This window comes from Benincasa hispida, chromosome 4 (genome assembly GCF_027475165.1).
Source record: "Benincasa hispida cultivar pf3 chromosome 4, pf3_genome.v1.1, whole genome shotgun sequence".
In the NCBI taxonomy this organism is placed as follows: domain Eukaryota; kingdom Viridiplantae; phylum Streptophyta; class Magnoliopsida; order Cucurbitales; family Cucurbitaceae; genus Benincasa; species Benincasa hispida.
The window spans coordinates 41897255-41918838 of NC_143481.1; the positions used below are offsets into that span (position 1 = coordinate 41897255).

General features: G+C 37.6%; 1 protein-coding gene and 1 long non-coding RNA gene across 4 annotated transcripts; one reads left to right on the plus strand and one right to left on the minus strand.

Moving 5' to 3' along the window:
* Positions 1-80: 80 nt before the first annotated feature.
* On the minus strand, positions 81-20110 carry LOC120076808 (uncharacterized). Of its 3 annotated transcripts, none has more exons than XM_039030728.2 (16): positions 19723-20110; positions 18261-18777; positions 17785-18028; positions 13645-13919; positions 11730-11903; positions 7097-7879; positions 6919-7013; positions 5993-6055; positions 5793-5881; positions 5558-5620; positions 4262-4909; positions 4099-4173; positions 3898-3968; positions 3737-3794; positions 1310-1502; positions 81-1010 (listed from the first exon to the last, which is right to left on the minus strand). In XM_039030728.2, the coding sequence occupies exons 2-16, from the start codon at positions 18677-18679 to the stop codon at positions 310-312; spliced, it is 3951 nt and encodes a 1316-aa protein (XP_038886656.1). In that variant the 5' UTR covers positions 18680-18777; positions 19723-20110; the 3' UTR covers positions 81-309. The 3 variants fall into 3 exon arrangements, with proteins under 3 accessions (XP_038886656.1, XP_038886655.1, XP_038886657.1); XM_039030727.2 differs by lacking the exon at positions 19723-20110 and adding an exon at positions 19357-19650; XM_039030729.2 differs by lacking the exon at positions 19723-20110 and adding an exon at positions 19075-19650.
* On the plus strand, positions 19847-20723 carry LOC150036715 (uncharacterized). Its single transcript, XR_016529275.1, has 2 exons — positions 19847-19978; positions 20449-20723. It is a non-coding gene; the product is annotated as an uncharacterized LOC150036715 (long non-coding RNA).
* Positions 20724-21584: the final 861 nt, after the last annotated feature.

Genomic DNA, 21584 nt, shown 5'->3' on the forward strand with positions numbered 1-21584 from the left:
AGGAACCAAAGATTAGGTTCCGAACAAATGTCCATGAGTTGTAAAAAAAAATGAACAGAAAAGAACATCATTGACAAGTCTTCCGAGAAAATTCTTTTGTTTGCATATGAAATAAGTTATCTGGTTACATGAACAATTATGAACTCATCCTCCCCCCACCCCCAACCCAAAGTGAAAGAATTGAATGACAGTGATAGCAAATGCCAATCTGTCAGAGGCTTAACTTATACATGAGAGCTCCCCACCCAACTAAAGTATAGAATTCTAAGACCCCAATGAATGGGGAAAAAAAGGTACACTGTACAATCACTATAAAAGCATATTCAACTCAGAGAGGTCGTCCATGGGTATGTCAAGGCCCACTGCATCATGATCTTGTAATCCATCCTCATCAATGTTCAACCAAGAATCGAGATCTTGAGGGCCACCAAGTTCATTACCCACACCTAACTCTATTGAATCTAAATCATGTAACTGAAGGTTTGTGAAATCTGTACATTCACTAATTTCCTTCGATGAGTCCTCAGTAGCATTATTAAGGGGCAATACCACGGAAAATTCCTTTTTTGTGCTGCCATTGGCAATTTCATTGGAAATCCTACTTGCAGGGTTATCAGAATAAGTTCCATCCGTTAACTTGCCTAGAGGTCTATTTCCTGCAGGAGATAGCTGAGCTGTCTTCTGCTTGGGCTTTGTTTTTGCTTTACGCTCAGCCCTAAAGTCCCCAGCAGATGAACGCCCAGCTTTGGTAACACATAATCTAGCTGACATATCTTTATCCCTTTCTCTCTCGCTTCTTTTCCCCTTAGCTCCACCTAATGAATTGTTACCCACGGTTGATACAACTCTCATGCAAGCACTTCCTACATCATCCAGTAACACCTCTTTCTTCTTCCCTCTATTCACTATAGGCCCAGTTCGGGTGAAATCCTGATCAGAAGAATGAAGCAATCCCCTTCCACTTTTATGATTCTGCACACCATTGTGATAAGCTTCACCAGAACAGGAACCTGCAGTGGTAGGCCATAGTTAAGAACCAAGCTTACGAGATGAAAACATTGATTAACTTCTTTGACGTTATAGCAGAGGTCTGCATGAAGCAAAGAAAAACCATTTGGACAAATTCATGGACCCTATTGTTGCTCAACCACCATATATAACCCATTTGGTTATTGTCTTTTCCGTTTCTTTTTTTGAGGAATAAATAAAATATTTAAGTTCCACAAGACACTAAAAAAAAAAAGGAAAACGTAAGGGATTAAAGCTTCTGTTTTATGAGTTAACTAATTGGAAACAATTGAACCATTACCATTCATAACATCTGTATCAATTCGGTTAGAAGGTCGTGTTAAAATGTCCCGAAGTGCAGGTTCACTGAAGCAACTTTTTTGTGTATCTTCAAATCTTCGACACCTAGCAAGAGTTCTTTTCATGAAAGCTGAAGCCACTTGTTTTGACACCTTGGGGATCCCCAATTTCGCAGCACTACTGCCTCGAGTGGCCTATCATATTGGTAAAATAGTGAGTTAATAAATGAATTTGAGCTATTTAAAATTTACAATAGACTGCAACACCAGTTTAATACTTCCAAGAGAGTACTCAATCAAATAAAAGGAAAAAAAAAATCTGTTCTGTTTCAAAACATCACATTCCATATTCATCTTCAAGGCAGACTAATTTGCAGAAATAAATCCATGCCAAGTATACACGATGATAAACTAACATCTCATGATTGGAAGTCTCATGAAAGGTGTATCCCATCCCATCCCATCCCAATCAGGAACATTGTTCCGTTACCCCACTATGAAAGTGGTGTTTCTAAATATGTATTGTTAATTTGTATATTATTGAATAAATCAGGATAATTCAAAGTATGTAATCAACCTTCTACTAGGTGAATAAATAGACATCAATAAACTAATAAAGGAAAATACATAAATGCAAAATACCAAAAAAGAAATAATAATGGAAAATAAAATAATTAGGAATAAACCCTAAAGGTGGTAGATTGGCGAACTTGAGTTTGCAAAGATAACTTCCGAATCAAATCAGCAGATTTGGGATAGAATTAGAAATCCACGAAGAACCAAAACACGTAGAACTTCTAGGCTAAAACAGAAACCCACGAAGAGTGAAACCAAGAACCTTCTGGGCTAGAAACATAAATCCTCATATAGAGATCTATCACAAAACCTACAAAGAACAAACAAGAACTTTTGGACTAGAAAAAAATCTCGTTGAGAGATCTAAAAAAAAACCCTCAAACAATTGATTTGAAAATGGAACATAAATCCACAAACGCAAAGTGAACTAAAGCAATCAAACAAACCAAATCAAATGAACCAAATGAGTCCAGGACTAAACTGAACCAGACCATAACGAACTGAACTGAATTAACTCAACCAAACTTGGCTGATTAAACCGAATTTAAATTGAAATTGGTTTGTCTAAACTTCACTGAACGGGTCCAACTAAACTGGAATGAAGACCGAACCAAATGACTTGAACTGAAACGGTCTGACTGAAGCTAAACCTTTAAATAATTAGAAGGCAGGGCTCAAAATATCGCCCTCTGCGAGTTTAAAGGTGGGTGCTATTCATTGCACCAAAGTTCAATTTTCCCTTGATAGGGAGGCCAAGGAATTAGCAATCTGAAGCAAAGAATCTCTCTTATCCAAATGCCTCTAAAAGCTTCATTTAGAAAAGGATGTGCTTTGAAGAATAATGTTGGACTAAATTTGTCTATACTCTCAATGACGTTGGGCTGGAAACTGTTCTCTACACTCATTTTTAAAGGGCCTTAGTCTACCATTTACAATCCAAAGTTTTTGCTAATTATTCCATTCAGGACATTTGTTTGAACTGGAATGCATATATTTCTTCCGTTTAACTTTTGTATCGTTCTTATTGTATTTTTCCTTTTGAGTTTGGTATCTAGTAAAGAGAACTACATTTTCTTGTTGGTTCCCCCTCATCCACAGTTTCTGGAAAGATCTTCTGTGAGGTGAGACTCAAGCTCTTACTCCCTTCCAGATGACTTGGGCCTTCCAGATTACTTTTTATTTCTCTATAACCTCTTGGCCTAAAAGACAAAAGTAGTCTTTCTCGATAAAGTCATCTTAGCTCTTTGCTGTCCTGGTTTCTTTCAACAGCTCTCTTGACAAATGGATTCGCAAATGTATACGGCAAGCATTACATCTAAATAATGAAATATAAAAATGGCCGAGACCAACAAAGATTACAGAAAGCTCTCCAATTGTTTGAAAAGAGAATATTGTTTGGGAGTGACACTTGGTCAACTGGAAGGGTGAACCTTGATGCCTATGCAGATGTGACATAGACTGTAATTCGAATTATAAGCATTCCCTGTACAAGTTGGTTGGTAATAGTAGTTGGATAACACTTCTTTGCTATCAGTTTAGCTAGAACTGTTAACAACTGTTATATTACAGTTAGCAATATAATCGGCTAATTGGAAGCATCGCAAAGAAAATAAAATTTTTTACTTCCCTACTCCAGGAACTCAGTTTTCCCCCAAAAGAAAATATGCCTTGAAAATTATAAAGGGCCTTATTTCCAAGAAGAAAAACATACAATACCAGGAGACCATTTTCTATCAACCTTGACTAAGAGGGAAAAACTGGAAAAGGACTGTGCGAAAACATTTGCATGAATATAAGCCAATGAAAGGGATAACAGAAATAACTAAGCATAAATATTCTATATCTTCACATACCAACTGCTTTAAACAAGCCAACTGAACAAGCCGGTCCATTGCAAACTGTTCACGGAACCTACAAGGTTATAATAAGAAAAAGAAAATTCTCACAATCAATAATCATGTTGCTATATGTGGGTTAAAGATAGAAGCAGAGATCCAAGTAACTGAAAACACACCGTTCTTCTGTTTTTCTGCCTTCCTCAATTGCTTTGATTATTTTGTTTCCATGAATTTTTGTTCTAACAACCTATGAAGCATAAGTTAATACATTAGCACCAAATATAAAGCTTAGAAATGCCAAAGAAGATTGCACAACAAGATCTTAAGGACACCTAAATTCAAAAACATAAAAGGCATTATGAAGAGAACATTGCAACCTGTTGGTTAAGTTTCTTCTCTAATTCAAGAATTTCTTGATTCATAGTTTCCTCTTCCCCGTCTGCTAGGTCAGGCTAAGAAAGATGCCATTGAAGAGTAGAAAGAATAAGGCAACTACCCAGACAAGTATACATGGCACAAACTAAATCCCGAAATACATACCACTGTCTCTGGACACAATCCAATACTCTGGAGCTCCAGCATGAGTCTATCCTCTACAGACATCTGTTCATACTGGCAATTAAAGACAGAGACATTAGACTCCTTCAAATGCATGCCTAGTGGTCCATCAAGACCATTTTCGTGAAGTTCGGGGAAGTATCCGTTGTTTAATGGTTGATATCCATGATCTTCTTGATGCACATCAGCATTAAACAACTGACTGTCACGCCTTGATCTCCCATTGCAAGAAAATCTACAACCAGCAATTTGCTGAGTTCTTAGATCCAACTCCGATTCTAAGGCCATTCCAACGGAATTTCCAGGCTCAACATCAACAGAGGGATGCAGAACACCAGAAAAGTCATCTCCCCCATATTGTGAGAACATATTTGTCCCTCTACTTTCTTGGAACTCCTCCATTTCATCTTCAACTATCAAAGCTGATAATACTCTTTGGTAAAGTGGAGTAATGACTTTCCTCTTTTCTGATTCTAATTTTCCACTTAAAGTAACAAAGTCTTCAGCTTCATCAACTTGATCAACATTTCTAGGCATACTTTGTGGTTCGCTTTGATTAATTGACAATTGGCTTTTTCTTCCCGAACCAAGTGCTTGAGGTGATAAATCTTCCTCTGCCCCAACAGCACCCTGAGAAAATACACGTGAGGAAAAGAAAATAATTATATAGACAGATTTTTTTCTTTTTTTCTTTTTTCTTTTTATGTGTGCTCCTTCATTTTAGAATATTTCCCCAAAACAAGTAAAGGAATACACACAATGACTGTAGGAAAGATGAAAAGAACTACTTCGACAGGCTATATTTAGTTAAACAAGCACCTCAGAGAGTTTGAAAAATGGAACACTGCATATTTAATGTCCATGATTTTTTCTAATTCAAAAACCAAGCTTCCATTAAAAAAATTGATGGAACAAATAATAGCTTTCCAAAGTTTAACGTTGAAACGGTAGGGTTCACACTATATGATGCATTTACTTCCCTAATTATCATCCCTACTATCTCAAGAAATTTACCAGCCCTAGCAGCTAGCACCTACAACATCATTAGGTAATCAATCAAGATTTGTGAATGCACCAAAGAAGTAAAGATATTTGCAACTCCCAGTACATTACCCAAAGTTCAAAATTATCTTAATGATTCTCTATTAACTTCTTTATTATCTTAATGATTCTCTATTAACTTCTTTATAAACCCAATATCTTCACCTAAATTTTCTGCCAACTAAAAACCTTCAATTCTGAATAATTTATATATGCTACGAAAATCCAGACACATACCGAAATTGTGTTCTCATGGTCCAATACTTCAGAGAAGCTTTCATCATTCTTGTCGAGGGATATCTGCAGATTTTGCAGATTAAGTTCAATAATAGTTTAAGAATGTCTTTTAGTGATATTGAGAACTACTGATGTTCACTAATAGAATATTATAGTTCTTATAATTTAAGAGTATCTTTTAGTGAAATTGCGATCTACTGATGTTAGCCGTAAAACAGAATATAATAGTTCTTACCTGCTGCTTCAAAAAGGATTCATCTTCTTGGCTGAGGGAAGCAAATAAAGATTCCATTTTCCACCAGAACGCACTAGAACAGCAAACATCTGCAATAGGAAAAATAAAAAAGAATAACACACTAGACATTGATACATACAATACACACACTAGACATTCTTTCCCATGAAGAGATTCAAAATTTGAAGAGGGACACATACAGCTCGGATTACAAGCATAATTTGCAGCTTCTAAGAGCTCTTCACGGTCATCATCTGATTCACCTATAAACCATGCATAAGAATAATAATGCACGTGTAACATTTAGGAAGTGAATCCAATTCAGATATACATCCATTCGCCATCTCAATGGACATGCAGAAACTGAACAATAAATAATAACCTTCTTACAATAATTTTCAATTCCCACTTCTAAAGCTCATTATCATGTTTCATGTCAGCATATCACACACAGGTTAAACTTTATCTTCCTCTTAAGAAAAGAAAGAAGAATGATAACATTATTGAAATTATTATTCCAACTAGATAAATTTTCTTCTCAGAGAAAACGAAAGTCTAGTCAATACTTATGGCATATATCTAAACTCTAAACAAAAACATATCGTAGCTTTCAACAAAATAAAGCACTGGAAGAATATTCATATAGCTTCACGCTCATGTTTCACATCATTACATTGCAAGTGTGGGTAAAACTAAAATCTTCCTTTCTAGGAGAAGTAGAACAATATCATTATAAGAACTATCATCTCAACTGAAGACATTTTTTTTTCATAGGAACCAAATGTCCGCTCAATACCTAAAGCCTACATATACCCAAACCTACTATTTTGTAGCATTTATAAAATTGCTGCACTGGAAGAATATTTTCATACAGCTATTAAGTAGAACTTCAAGTCCTACCCACCACAATTATGCTTTCTCCCCACTCATAAGTATACTCCTACATTTCTTGCAAAAAGAATGTTGTGTCATGTAAAAAGCTTCTAACTGAAAACAGGTAATTTGAAGTAGGACACTTCATGTTAGACACTAAAGAATTTTACCATTAAAACTACCATACAGAGTTAGTACCCTGTTTCTAGGAGAAACGCACTATTAAACACCATGTGAATCAAAGATAACATACCTGTACAATCAGGGGAACCACCAGCTGATGTTTGTGAAACTCGGGTGAAGGCCTTACGATCAGATAACTTTTTCAGTGGGGGACGACCTGACTTGCTGAATGGTATTATATATCAATAAGATAAAGATTATCGAAAAGAAATAATGAAAGAGAAAAGAAATATTGGCAAATCTATCACCTTCCATTTTTCTCGGAACCAAGCCTTGCACTTTTAAGTGGTCTAGTCAAAGTTGGAGTCTCCAGTTTCTCCCTCGCTTGTGAAACAGAAACCCTTGAAAATGATGAACCTCTACCGCTCCTTCCCTGTCTTCTAGCACAGTCCCCAATTTCTTCTTTGTCAAGTACTTTGTTCTTGACCGAATGAAATATGTTAGGAATATTGTTCTGAGCAGCAGAAACCAACATTCTTTCTTCTGGTTCCCCATTCACCGATCCCCTCTCTTTCAACTGACTGTCATGATTTTCACCAGCACCAGATTCTTCACTCTCAGATAACCTGGCAGGAGATGACACGACTTCCTGTTTCACCCTAGCTTGTTGACTACCAATAGACAAGTTCCTTGCAAGAAATGAACCACCTGTCACAGGTGAAGCCATTCTACCACCTAAATCTGAAGGAGAACCTTCAGACCCCTGCACATCATCATGATTTGAAACAGGTGATAATAGATTAGATCTTCTAGTACGGGACATTTTCTGTGGCCTCTGGCCAACCCATTGAGCCATGGGAGGAGAAGAAGATCCACTGGGCATGGGACGCTTGCGATTGTTAGCCCCATTTACTGATTGAAATTTATTAGAACTTGGAAGTTGTTCCCAGCCATCAAGAGCTCCAGACATACGTGAAAGATTAGGAGATGAACTTCCAGCATTACTAGAGCCAGACCTGGGTGCCCTTGAACCCTTTCCTTTTGCCAGTGAATAAGGACCAGCTCCATGATTATCTTCACGAACATTTAATCTGATGATAATTTAACATCAATCAGAAATAACATATGAAATCTTGCTAACTATAACATTAACTACTCAAAATATGCAAGTAAAAAATCAGAAGTCCAAACTTCAATTGCAGCAAAGCACAAATCACTTGTGAAGTTATTTTCAGAAACAGCACCTTTCTAATTTTTCGTGGAAACTAAGGGGGCATTTGGGGCAAGAAGTAGAGTTGTGAAGTTCAGGAAGTTGTATATAGAGTTAATAAAACATAAAATTGATGTTTTTTAGTCGTAGGGCCCAGTAACTAACTATAACATTAACTACTCAAAATATGCAAGTAAAAAATCAGAAGTCCAAACTTCAATTGCAGCAAAGCACAAATCACTTGTGAAGTTATTTTCAGAAACAGCACCTTTCTAATTTGTCGTGGAAACTAAGGGGGCATTTGGGGCAAGAAGTAGAGTTGTGAAGTTCAGGAAGTTGTATATAGAGTTAATAAAACATAAAATTGATGTTTTTTAGTCGTAGGGCCCAGTAACTCCTTGGCCAAACAAGGAGTAGAATTACAACTCCACACTCCCCAACTCCTTGGACCAAGACCCTTAGGGAGAGAGCAACAAAAGGAAGTCCTACAATAAGCACCAAGCACGCACAGGAAAAAAATTGTATGAAATTTTAATCTTTATGTAATGCCCCTGGTATAGAAATAGTAGGACTATTAGGAGAATATTAGTATTGGTATTAGTAAGGGGTAAAGAGTAATTAGATAGGAAGTTAGATAGTGAATATTGCTATATATAGAAGGAGTGGGAGTGGTTGGAAGGTGTGAAGAATGTGGTGAGAATTTCCTTTGGGGAATTTGGGAGAGACTAGCCAGGCTAGGGTTTATCTTGTTATTTTGTTTGTGAGTTTATAGCATATTTCAATACATTTTCCTATATTTCTATAATTGAATTTCCCTTGAGTTTATTATATATTCTTGAATACTCTTCTTGTTAGGAGGGTTCCTAACAAATTGGTATCAAAGCCGTTCTTTCTTGGGTACTGTTTTTATTTTATTTGGCAAAGGGGGAAGAAGAATCATGGACATGGGAGTGGCTGAGTAAATGGACAAAAGATCGCAAACGGGAGGCAGCAGAAAGAGGAGAAACTCTATGGACATGGGAGCAAGCACAAAAATGGATGGCAAATAATGAGTGCAAAATGGCGGAAGAAGAAGAACCGAAGGAGATATTGCACGAAAATTCGAGAGAAAAGCAAAATCGAGATGAGATTTTCGAGTTGGTAGTGGCAAGCAAAACCAATAGTGGTCCGAAAATGGTTGATGGCCTAATTCCAAATAAGTTTGTGGTGCAAGGCAATGGAGTCAGTACGGGCTCGATAGGAAGGAGAGTTTGAACGAGGACGGTGAAGAAGAAATCAGAGAGTGAACGAAGACATAGAAGTATATTCATGAGAATGGATTGGAAAAAACAAAGAGAGAACTTATCGAAGGGCAACAAGTTAGAGAGGCGAAGGAATGAGAGTAAGAGAAAAATACCGACAGAAAAACCTGGAAACAAGCGCAAGGAGAAACGAGGGACAACAACGTGGTCGGAGATGAAGACTCAGGTGAAGAAACAGTTATGGTTCAGAGAAGCAGATGACGATTGGCTGCAGCGGAGGAAGAAGATGCCGGCGGTTGATTGGCTGAGATGGCAAAGTGGTCGACGAACGAAGCGGCGACAACAGAAGGACTCGTTAACGATTGTGCAAGTCGAAGACAGTGGGAGGACGATGAGATCAGAGGTACTGGACATGGAAGACGAGGTTGAGTTGTGGTGGTCAGAGAAGGAAATTAAAGGAAAATGGAGATCAATTGGAGGCTCTCGCTGGTGGCAAGTGAAGGCACAAACGAAGATGAAGCTACGAACGGAGTTGGAGCTTAGGCTAGGAAACACACGCCATTTTTATGAAAGATAAATTGGGGGAAGGAAATTTGCCTCATACGTGCGCAGTGAGAGGAAAGAAAATTCTGGAAGCAAGGTGGTTACATTTGGGTTGGGCCTTGTTAGGTTCTCTGGTAATGGGCCAATATTAAACAGCTTGGTGAGGCCCATTCTCCTACAAAAGAAGGAAATGTCAGAGATTTAAAAGATGGGTTTTCGGCCAGGTTGTTATTGGATCCAAGACCCGACCCGACATGGAATTACAACACCCATGGGATTAACTTAACCCTAGTGGCACTATGTAATGGGTGTTGCTCAATGCCAATCATCTTTCTTGGGATAAATACTAAGTTTTGTGTTAAAAAAGAAATGCAGAGGAAGATGGTGGGACAAGCATTAGCAAATAACTTCCGTCGAATTACAGAAGTGGGAGTCGAGTTTCCGTGCGGTGGAGAAGAATGGCCAAACAATTGGAGCATTGTCATCGGATGGTAGATTCCAGAAGAAGGAAGAACGGCGTTGAAGATGAAAAAAGTTGGGGGTGGTATTATACAGCAGCAAGGGTGGAGGTTGTCGAGGATGAAGAAAAAGAAGAGGGTGAAGTTGCTGAAATGTGCAGAGGAAGGTTGTTGGCGATGGAGGGAGATGAAGGCTTGGGACTGCTCCAGTTTTCTTGAGGTGGTGGGAAAATTAATCCCTGCCCACGTGAAGTGTCAGGTGGTGAGATCAGGTGTTAAAAGAAGTTGCAGCATTATCCATGAGTCTGGTTCATGGGCTGAAGTACAAGGAGAAGCCCATTATCCTTCCAAGGCTGAAGAAAAGGTGTGGGTTAATGTGCTGGTGGGAGAAGCCCAATATTTTCTGCAAGCCAGCAAGGGCTTTTGGGTCCATTTCGTTTTATGGAGCCTTTTTTTTTTTTTTTTTGGTCAGGCGATGGGCCAGCAGTTGGAGAAAAGGCAGCATTAATTTTGGTTGGGATTATGGGCTGGGAATTGGTAAAGAAGCCCAATTCTTGCTTTGCTCTAGAAGTAATCTAGGGCAGATTTTTTATGCTGCTGAAGTGGAACAATTTTCTTCTAAATGTGGGGCTCAGCACAAGTCAAAAGCTAAGGAAGAAGGGAGCTCCTTTTCTTGGGCTGCTCTATGGGCTAAAGAAGGATGATTCTGGGCTATGGGCTGAAGTTAAGGGAACTAATTGGATCCAATAGCTTTCCAAAGCTGAAGAGAAGAATTCCTCTTTCAAGATTGAAGAGCAGACTAAAAAAAAAAAAAAAAAAAAAAAAAAAAAGGTTGTCCAATTTTGTGATTGTGTTTTGTAAGCACACCTTGAGGACAAGGTGTCTTCGAAGGGCGGAGTATTTTAAGGCCCCTAGTATAGAAATAGTAGGACTATTAGGAGAATATTAGTATTGGTATTAATAAGGGGTATAAGAGTAATTAGATAGGAAGTTAATGAATATGGCTATAAATAGAAGGAGTGAGAGTGGTAAGAAGGTGTGAAGAATTTGGTGGGAATTTCCTTTGGGGAATTTGGGAGAGACTAGCCTCTCGAAAGGCTAGGGTTTATCTTGTTATTTTGTTTGTGAGTTTATAGCATATTTCAATACATTTTCCTATATTTCTATAATTGAGTTGCCCTTGAATTTATTCTATATTCTTGAGTACTGTTCTTGTTAGGAGGGTTCCTAACACTTTATTTCCAGTCCAACTTCCCCAAGAAAGCTTCCATATGTCCACAACGCCTTCCCTTTTTGTTTGAAATTGTCACCAAGCAACAATTGGAAGGTGCCTCTGAAATGAAGATGGGGAGCACATGACCAATGTTGCAGAAGATTGGCCCACAAGGTGTAAATGAAAGAACATGAAGACAGTATTTGTTTCTATATAATACCGTTCCTTATCATAGAAAATAGCACCAATCATAGTAGACTAAAATAAACGACATACTTGTTATTTCCTTTAACTAGTAGTCGGTCCTTTCCTTGTCCACCAGTAGAATCCCTATTAATTGTGGGCTTTTTTTCAGGCTCAGCCTTGGGAATAATACGCACGCTTGAACTGGTAGGCAAAGAACTTCCATCGCACTTGTTTATGCCACTAATACCGCTAGAAGAACCTGATCTGCAATAGTCATCATATTTCAACGTTTATCCATCTTATAGCATGAATATACAGATAATGATAATGAAATAACTCATGTCCAATAAGTATCCTGTCCAGTTTCCAATAAATTGAATATTTCAGGTAAAGAAAAGAAAAAGTAAAGATTGCAATACATAGAAGGAACTGTCCATGAAATAAGTAACATGTTCTTTCATAAAGATAGAATTGAAAATGCACATAATATGACTTAAATTAAAATTCTTCAAACCTACATCAACAAGTGCATAAGTGCATGCCACATAACTAACTACTCTACTTCAAAATGTTCCCTTTTGCTGGTGAGGGAAGAGGGGTCAGAAACAATTTAATTAATACCAACACCAGAAAAAGGGCTACTAACTCAAATCTGCTCAAGAGTTACAAAAGGATATTACGAAAATATTTACAAAAAAAAATCAGTTAAGACACTACAAGAGGAGGAAACAAACACGTGATGTCAGTTTCCAGGTACAATTTGGATGATTTTGCAGAGTTTTTGCTGGGTAAATCGCTTGTTGCAGGTCATATCAGTCTATAATCAAGAATGTGTGGCTAACTCTAATTCTAAAGACAGGAGGTCCTTGACAGGTTGATTACTTTTTGCAGTCTTAGGAAACCTTTCACTTAGAGAAATAGGAGAGTTTATAGAAGGATAGACAGTTCTTGAAGAAGGTTTGAACTGGCTAGGTTCGATGTTTCCCTTTAAATTTCTGTAACTAAAGATCTGAGTGCTACAACATTTTTCTTGGTACTTCCGATAAAAGAAATGGACTAGTCTCACACAAAGAATTGGGTCATCCAAGGTTAGGAAAAGAAGAGTAAAGGGAGATCCACTCCAAATCATCTCATTGTTTAGAAAGACGGGAACACAAGCCACATCAATACCATCTGCAGTAAACAATTGTTTTATAGAGATACTACGGAAAGGTTTTTAAAGTTTGAGACCATATGCAATTAAAGTCATGGTACACAGGCTCGTTATTTTCCAAAATAAAACAGCTTCAATTGTGCTCAAAAGTATAAATTAGTCACAAAAGCACGAGTTTCCCAAAATTGAAGTGGACAATATTTTTTAAATAAAGAGACGACTTAAATTGAGAACCAACTGAAAGATGACATGACAGCAGTCGATTGAACAAGATTCAGCAATATAACAAGTTAATATTTAGACACATGGCAACATTTTCTTAATGAAGTTGATATTGAGAGGTTCATAAAAGGCTGAGACTTACCTTCAAACAAAAATCAATTCTAAACTCATCTCCCAAACAATCTCAAAAGGTCAATTCCAATGATGACTTAGTTGTTGTTTGGAAAAAAATATATAAAAAATTCAAGATCAGCATACATCCTTGCTAGTTATAACTTATAGAACGTTACTGACAAGTGATAACATCATTCTACGTGGGAGATTCATAAAAGGTTGAGATTTATTTTTTTAAAAAAAATAAATTTTAGACTCATCTTCAAACAATCTCAAAAGGCCAATTTGAAGATAAATTGACTGTTATTGGGAAAAGGAGAGAGAGAGAGGAGAGATTTTTTTAAAAAAAAAAAAAACAGAACAAAGAAAAAACAAGGTTAGCATACATGATACAACCTTGCAAGTTATAGAACATTACTAACATTATCCTAGCTAGATTTCTCATCTTTGGATTGTACAAGATCCGTCCAATTAATAACAAGTAAAGAAATACATGGTAACAATGAAGTAAATCACCTGACACTTTGGGACTCAGATGATTGCAGTCCTGGCTCATTATTCAGCTTATGAAGCATGACACGTTTAAGCTCTCCTTCACCATCCAAGGGTCTGTTTAAAACTGTACCCACAGACCGTTTCCTTTTCATTCTTCTGTCCCACGATTCTCCAGTAGGAAGTTTGCGAATTTTTTCTTCAACTAGATCAGAAGCTTCACCTCCATCCCTCAGCAAATCTCTCTCTCTCCCCAAGGGAGGAGGCTGCCTTGTAACATTGTTAATCCGACCTTCGGCCTATTAAAAAGTTAAAACAATATAAAATAACACACGCAGTCTAAGTCTAAGAAATATCCAACTAAAATGAATTGAAAGAAAAATAGGTACATCTACATGACAGTAAACGTGTAGAAGCTGAAGAATGGGGCTCAAGAAAATTCTGAACAGCAATAAGAAATTTCAATTATAGGAAAGGAGTCCTCTGAAAACTTTGAGAATGCAGTTAACAAGGATTTACCATTAGATTTCGCATGAAGATCCATCGCTTGACACTCACTGAAAGGACACCTCTCAGAACTTTGCAGCATGAAAGTAATGTCTAATATTAATCATACTATTTTGTGACTTCTCAGAAGTTCTACTGATTCATGTTTCCCAACACCACATGTTTAACCTTTCAATTCTTTTTCCCTTTGATAAGAAACTTCATTTTCACTTATATAAAGTAATACCTAAATTGAATTAAAGCAGTACCTAAATTGAGGTGGTTATATTCAAACACTTCATTTCTATCAAAAAGTAATGACACATATCACGTCACTAGATGTCCAACCCCACTCAAAAACTGTAAAAGAATATCTGGTTAATCATTGGTTTTCAGAGACAAAGGAGAATGGGGATGTTATAGGAGTTCCTCTTCTTTTTTTTCCCCTTTACATTCACGAGGGACCAAGCCAGAATGTGCATGGGCTCAACTTTTTTCATGGAGCCACCATTCAACCCTACAACATATGGCTGCCAGGAAAACTTTAAGAATAGTAAATTTTAAGTCGGTGACAATCGTGGTTCGAATCCATTCCTTCTAAGCCCTCCAATTATCTACCTTGACCATTGGCCCTTAAAGAATTCTTCCTAATGGAAGGTCATAAAGAAGCCACGTAACATGTAATACTCCAAACACACTCCAAAGTTGCTCTACATGTCTTCAAGTGCTCCCATCTCCAAATTACAGAAATAACTAAATAACAATAACAAGATACCCCCCCCAAAAAAAAAAAAAAGGAAACGTTATGATAGAAGACCTCTAGGAAGTCCCAATTAATAGTTTGTTTCAAGGACTTAATTAGATAGCGTATTTTCTTAATACTATTCTTATCAAATTAAAATTGTCCTTTGTATCTAAAGACCATATAGGGCCACAAAGTGAACTGTACTCCAAAAACACCTGAAATTGCAACATCTCTCTAACAAGGCCATTGCTTCACTTTTCCCAAATTACCAAAAACCAGAAATCAGACCATTATTCAATTAGTCTTTGCTCTCCATTAAATCTCTGCTTTGGTCACTAACAGATTCATTCTTGATCCTTAACCACATGGTGGGGTTTTTTCAGGCAATGTCAGGGCCGAAAATTAATAGGAGCAAGTGCCAGATCTTGGGTATTGATTGCAATCAAGATAAGCTGAGGAGATGGATGGATGTGATTGGTTGCGAGGTTGGCTCCTTCCCTTCATCCTACTTCGGCCTCCTGCTGGGTGGTAGCCTGAGGGCTACGTCTTTTTGGGACCCTATTTCTAATAAGATTCATAAAAGGTTAGCTTCATCGAAGAGAGGTTTTTTTCTTCAAAGCTAAAAGACTAACTTTGATCAGATCAGTGCTTAGCAGCATTCCCATTTATTACTTATCCTTGTTTTGGGCTCCAAGTTCAGTCAGCAAGAACCTGGAGAAGTATATGAGAGATTTTCTTTGGAAAGGGGAGGATGAAGGAAAGGGTTCTCATTTGGTTAGCTAGGAGGTTGTTGGGCACCATGTTAACCAGGGAGGGTTGGAGATTGGTAATTTAAGAATTTGAAACAAAGCTTTGTCGGCTAAATGGCTTTGGTGTTTTGCCCTTGAGCCCGAATGCTAGTGGCATAGGATCATTGCAAGCAAACATGGAACCCATCCCTTTGATTAGGTGGCAAAAGGGGTTAAAGGCACACAAATTGAGCTTCCCTCTTTTTCTCACTCGATCCTTGTATTGTAGGGATGGTAAGGACACGTATTTTTGGGAATATCGATGGGTGGGGAATAGTCCCCTTTGTTCTGCATATCCTCATTTTTCCATTTGCCTTCTTTTAAAAATCGTTCGATCTCTGATTTCCTAGTTTGGTTGAAAAACTCCTTGTCCTTTTCTTTTGGATTCCGTCATCATGTAATGACGGAGGTTGTCTCCCTTCTTTCTTTGTTAGATGAGGGCAACTTTAGGGTTGGGAGAAGTGATATTCGTATTTGGAGCCCTAACACGAGTGAAGGCTTTTCTTGAAAGACTTTCTTCTTTGGGTTGTTTGTGGATCCCTCCCCCCATTAGTGAGTTTATCTTTGATGTGGTCTGGAAGAATAATTAAGTTCTTTACTTGGCAAGTTTTGCTTGATCGGGTGAATACTTTAGATAGGCTTGCTGAGAAGATGACCTCGTTAATGAGCCCTTTTCCGTTGTATCCTTTGTTGGAAAGTAGAGGAAGACCTGGATCATCTCTTTTAGGATTGTTAATATGCGAGATATGTGTGGAGTCATTTCCAGTAGGAGTTTGATGTATAGATTGTTGGCCAAAGGGATATTCGAGTGATGTTAAGGGAGTTCTTCCTCCATCCGCCTTTTAGAGAGAAAGATCGCTATTCGTGGTTTGTTGGGCGCTATGTTGTGGGATATTTGGGGGGAAAGGAACATTAGAGCATTTAGAATCCTAAATAGAGACCCTAGTGAAGTTTGGGCCTCATTGAGATTTCATGTTTCGCATTGGGCTTCGGTATTGAAGCATCTTTGCAATTGTTCTCTTGGTAACATCATACTTAGTTCTTAGTTGGAAACCTTTTATTTAGGAAGGGTGTTTTTGTGGGCTTGTTTTCTTGTATGCCCTTGTATTCTTTCAATTTGTTGTTGATTCTATTATTAAACAAAAAAACAAAAAAAAACAAAACATAGCTAACCTCTTCTCAAAAAGAAATAGCAAATGATTTTAAATAAGTGATGACTAACCAATAATCCAGTAATACTACTTTCTTCCTAACGATTTGTACCCAAAAAAAAGGACTACCAAAAAACTAATTATAAGTAAAATCGAGGGAAAATCCTAGATGTTGGTTTGATTTCGTTGGATTGGAGTTTTCTTCTACATTTAGTTCCCATTTCTTGTTTGGCTTGTTTGTATGCCCTTGTTGTTCTTTCGTATTTCTCAATGAAAGCTCGGTTTCTCGATAGATCGCTTGTGAGGAAGTTGCCCTCCTTAGTTGGGCCTTTATGTTGCCTTCTTTGTTGGAAGGCGGAGGAAACCATAGGCCATATTCTCTAGGGTTGCAAGTTCGCGAGATCCATTTGTGATTTTTTCTTTCAGTCATTTGATTTTTCACATGCTCGTCACAAGGATTTCAGTGATATGATCATGGAGTTCATCTTCCCTCCACCCTAGTGGGAGAATGGTTGTTTTTCATGGCCTGCTAGGGTATGTGCTTTATTATGGGTGATTTGGGAGGAGCAGAATAGTAGATTGGGTATTTAGAGAGGGGAAAAGTGATTCTAGTGATGTTTGTCTCTTTAGATTTCATATTTCTCTATAGGCTTTGATTTCAAAGACTTTTTATAATTATTCAATAGGCACTATTTCTACAGTTGGAGTCCATTTCTTTAGTGGGATTACCCTTTTCGTAGGTTTGGCTTTTTGTATGCTCTTGCATTCTTTCATTTTTTTTTTTTCTTCGATGAAAGTCATAATTTCTATCCCAAGAAAAAATGAAAGTTTGGTTTCTAACCAAAATAAATAAAGAAAATATTTCAAAATGAGAACAAAGCAAAGATATGCACACCACAATTTTCATTATATGAAAAGATAACATTTTAAACAAAGGCACATTAATATAGAAAACTAGAATAGAAGTAAAAGGATTGAGAAAATTTTCACAGACCCTTAATTCAGCAACTGAAGTCCGAACCCGCTTGTTAAGAACGTTGTTTTTTGCCCTGTCTTCAAGTCTCTGATTCACAACATCTGAAGAATTTCGATGAACCTGACTTCCCTTCTTCAACATGTTAGGCCCACCAGGCCTTTCATTCATTAAGCTCTCGTTCCGAATTTGCTTCTTTTGGACCTGGGAATCACAGTACTTGTTCAATTTGTGCAAGGATTCATCCATCCTTCTTGCTCTAACCCTGAAAAATATATGGTCATCAAAATCAGTATCCTCATCCCAGATTGTTTGGATGAAAACTTTTTTGGACGAAAAGGCTTTATGAAGGAGGAGATAATGGAGTTTGCAAATCAACTGGAGACAATCAATGGCCTCATGCCCGAGGATTGCAGCATCAAAACATCAAATAAAAAGAAGAGGGAAAATAAGTATGCTGTGTCTAGTGAATATGAAAATTCAAAACCGTAAAGTACCTAGCCTTATTAGATGATTCCAGGACATAAGCTCTGAACCGCTTTAGCTCCTCCACAGCCAGAGGATGCTTTAAACGAGCAGATCCAAATGAGTTGTCGTCTACATTCGTCCCAAATGACATCTCGAGAACCTTTTTTAACTCTTCTGAGCGAGGATACTTTTGCTCTCCTAACTTTATAGGATCCAACAATAAAAACTGAGATAGTGTGGGTGAATCCCCGGTGGATGAAACAATACCTCGGGATGAACTAGAACCCAAACCAAACATCCGGCTCTCTCCACCATCACGATAGTTTCCAGACCTGTCCAAACTGCTACTAGTCTGGCTCACCCTCTGTGCATTGCCATAGCTCCCCCCAAATGCTAACTCATCTTGAATAGCTGAGTTTGAGGACTCAAACCTCACATTTCCTGCCATCACTTTAAGCTAACTGAGCAAAAACCCAAAGAAAATGGCTTCCCTATTATTTGTAGACTCCAGAATCCAGCTCTGGAGCAGCAAACAGCTCGAACTATCTGCAGTAACCATGACATCAAATTATTTCCAACCCTGTTAATTAAGTAACATCTTTGAAGTGCTAACTACGTTTCCCTGAACATGGACAACTGTATACAGACAATGGAAAACTTGGGTAATGTACCTAAAGAAGAAGAAGAAGAAGAAGAAGAAGAAGAAAAGGGGAAAAGCGGGATGATGTTCCATTCACAATCAAAGCGGGCAGCAAGACGAAATTCAATTCTAAAAAACCATAATTTTCAGGTGGTTAAAGTATCAGAACAAAAAAAAAACCGACCCTGGCCAATTTTCAGTACCTTTGTACTACCCCCTCGACAACGATCGAAGTTTCCCAAACTAGATTCCAGTCTCAGGAGATTAACAAAAACAACAATTCGTCGCAAGAATTGAACCGATCAGATCAGAAACCCTCCCAAAAACAAAACTAACAAACCAAGCAAGCTCTAAACCCTAGTTCAAGCAAAACCTCTAGGGTTCATCACCGACTTCCCAGAAATCGAACTCGCAGTTCCCCCGAGAGAAAATCGAATTATTCAAAAGCATAGAACTCCAGATGACAACTGATGACAACCATTTACCTGCATTGACCGATCAAACCCACATCGAACAGTAACAAAGATAATTCGCGATGGCAAACAGCACCGTTCAAACACCTTGAAAAATAAAATAAAAGAGAACGATAGAGGGATACGATGAGGGGGAAAGCAGCCGCCGTAGAGATTCCGATAGAGAAGGGAGAAGAGAGAGAGAGAGAGAGGAGAGAGAGAAGATTAGGAAGGTCCCGCTGAAATTTACTCGGACAAGGCAGCAATCGGCATAGTACACCGCCGCTACAATCAGGGCCCTTAATCGGGCTTCGGTCTTCGTGGGTCCCTTCAATTTAGCGCCAGGCTTTTGATAGATATATACTTTTTGAAAAAAAAGATCAAAACAAACGCTCTCACCTTAAACCATAAACTCCATGAAACCTTCTCCTCAAATCTCCATCGTCGTCTCTTTCATCCAACTTCGTTGCCGCTCTTTCTCCTGCCACCGTCCCCGTCCGCCGCCCGCCGATTGATCGATAGACGGAATGCTAATTCGATTATCAGAACAAAACGCTCTGCCTTTCCTCGCGGAAAGCTACCGGCTGGAGGATTTTGAGAGTGAACTGATGTGGAAAATCTTCGTCGGACGAGACCGGAACGAGCAAGATGATCGGTGAGTGATCGATAGTGGGCGGCAGGAGGAGGATGGGATATATATATTCGCGTTGAAATTTTTTTCGTTTTTCTTCCAACTGACTCAGTCAAAACTCGTTTTGACTGTATGAAAATTTAGTCAACGCTCTTGTGACAATTTTGTCTATGAATAATTTTGTTTTTTAAAACAAAAAACAATTTATGCCCTAATGTGAATCAATGATTTAGTTTAAATTACTTTAAAATAACTAAAATAACTATCAACTCTAGACCCATGCCTCCCTCCTATCAATACAAAATACTATGATGTTGCTTCTCTTTTTGTAGGACTTATGAGATTTTAAACCCTTTTGACCTGTGTATTTTTATTTTTATTGCTTCTGCAATTTGGTAGTTTTTTAAAGTCACATCTTCTTCAATTTGACCTGATTCAATGAGTTGTTTCTTGGTTGAAGATTTTGATCAGTATATTGGTCTGGTACTACTTAGGTGGTTCAAGCTTCTTTGGTTAATGCGAACTCCCCCTGATTAGACCCTCCACCTGATTCTTTCAATATGAACTCTAATGCAACCTGGTTTGAAAGAGTTATGAGTATCAGTGCCATTATTCGTGATGAGAACGATGATGACGTGATTGCCATGGAGGACCATTTGTCCCTAACGGGGTCACATGGAGCTTATTGAAGTCATTGTTACATTTAATAGTGTTTCCATAACTCTTAAGGCTGACATCTTCCCTATTTGGGTTGAGGCTGATTCCAAAATCCTATGAAATCTCTTGGTTGGGAACGTTAAGTACACGAATGAGATTCAAACTTTTGTTGATACTATTCGGGATATCAAACTCGGTGGGTTTATCCTTCAGTTGGACGAACCGTCAGTGTAACTCTATTGCTCGTGAGTTAGCTTCCTATACTTACAGGTATAGACATTATGTCGTTTGGCTTGAAAACCACCTTCCATGGATAGGTTAGTTATTCATTTTTATTCTTTGTCTTTACATTTTTGTTTTTTTCCATTGTATTAAAAAAAAATATCAACTTTAGACCCATTTCAATTATGTTACTTCTTAAAAAGTTTAATTTTTACTTTCGACTTTGAAATTTGCCACGTAAAAATTATTTTGAACCTTGAAGTTTTCAGAATACATATATATGTTTTTTTGTTCGGATAAATTAGGGAAATTGAGAAGAAAGGTAACGTAAAACATGGAGGATATATTTAAAAAGAAGAAGAAATAAAATCTAAAAGACATATGTGATGTTATGCAATTTTGTGAAATATCAACATTGTTATTATTTATTTCATTTCAAAATATACCGTTAAAATTGTTTCTATAATCAATTTTTACACACTAGCAATATTAATTTACATGATTATTCGTGTAAAATATAACCTTATTTTATACATGATATTTACCCCTTTTTAAAACGACTTTTAAAGTTCAATGGCACAAACAAAATTTTCAATATGAGTTTAGCTCAACATTGATTGACATGCATTTTTCCCCAAGATTGATCATCTCTATATATATATGTATGAAGTTTATGAATATAATAGACACTCAATTTAAATTTCGTGGGTATTTTGCAAATAATTGAAACTTTACATGCTTGTTTTTCAAA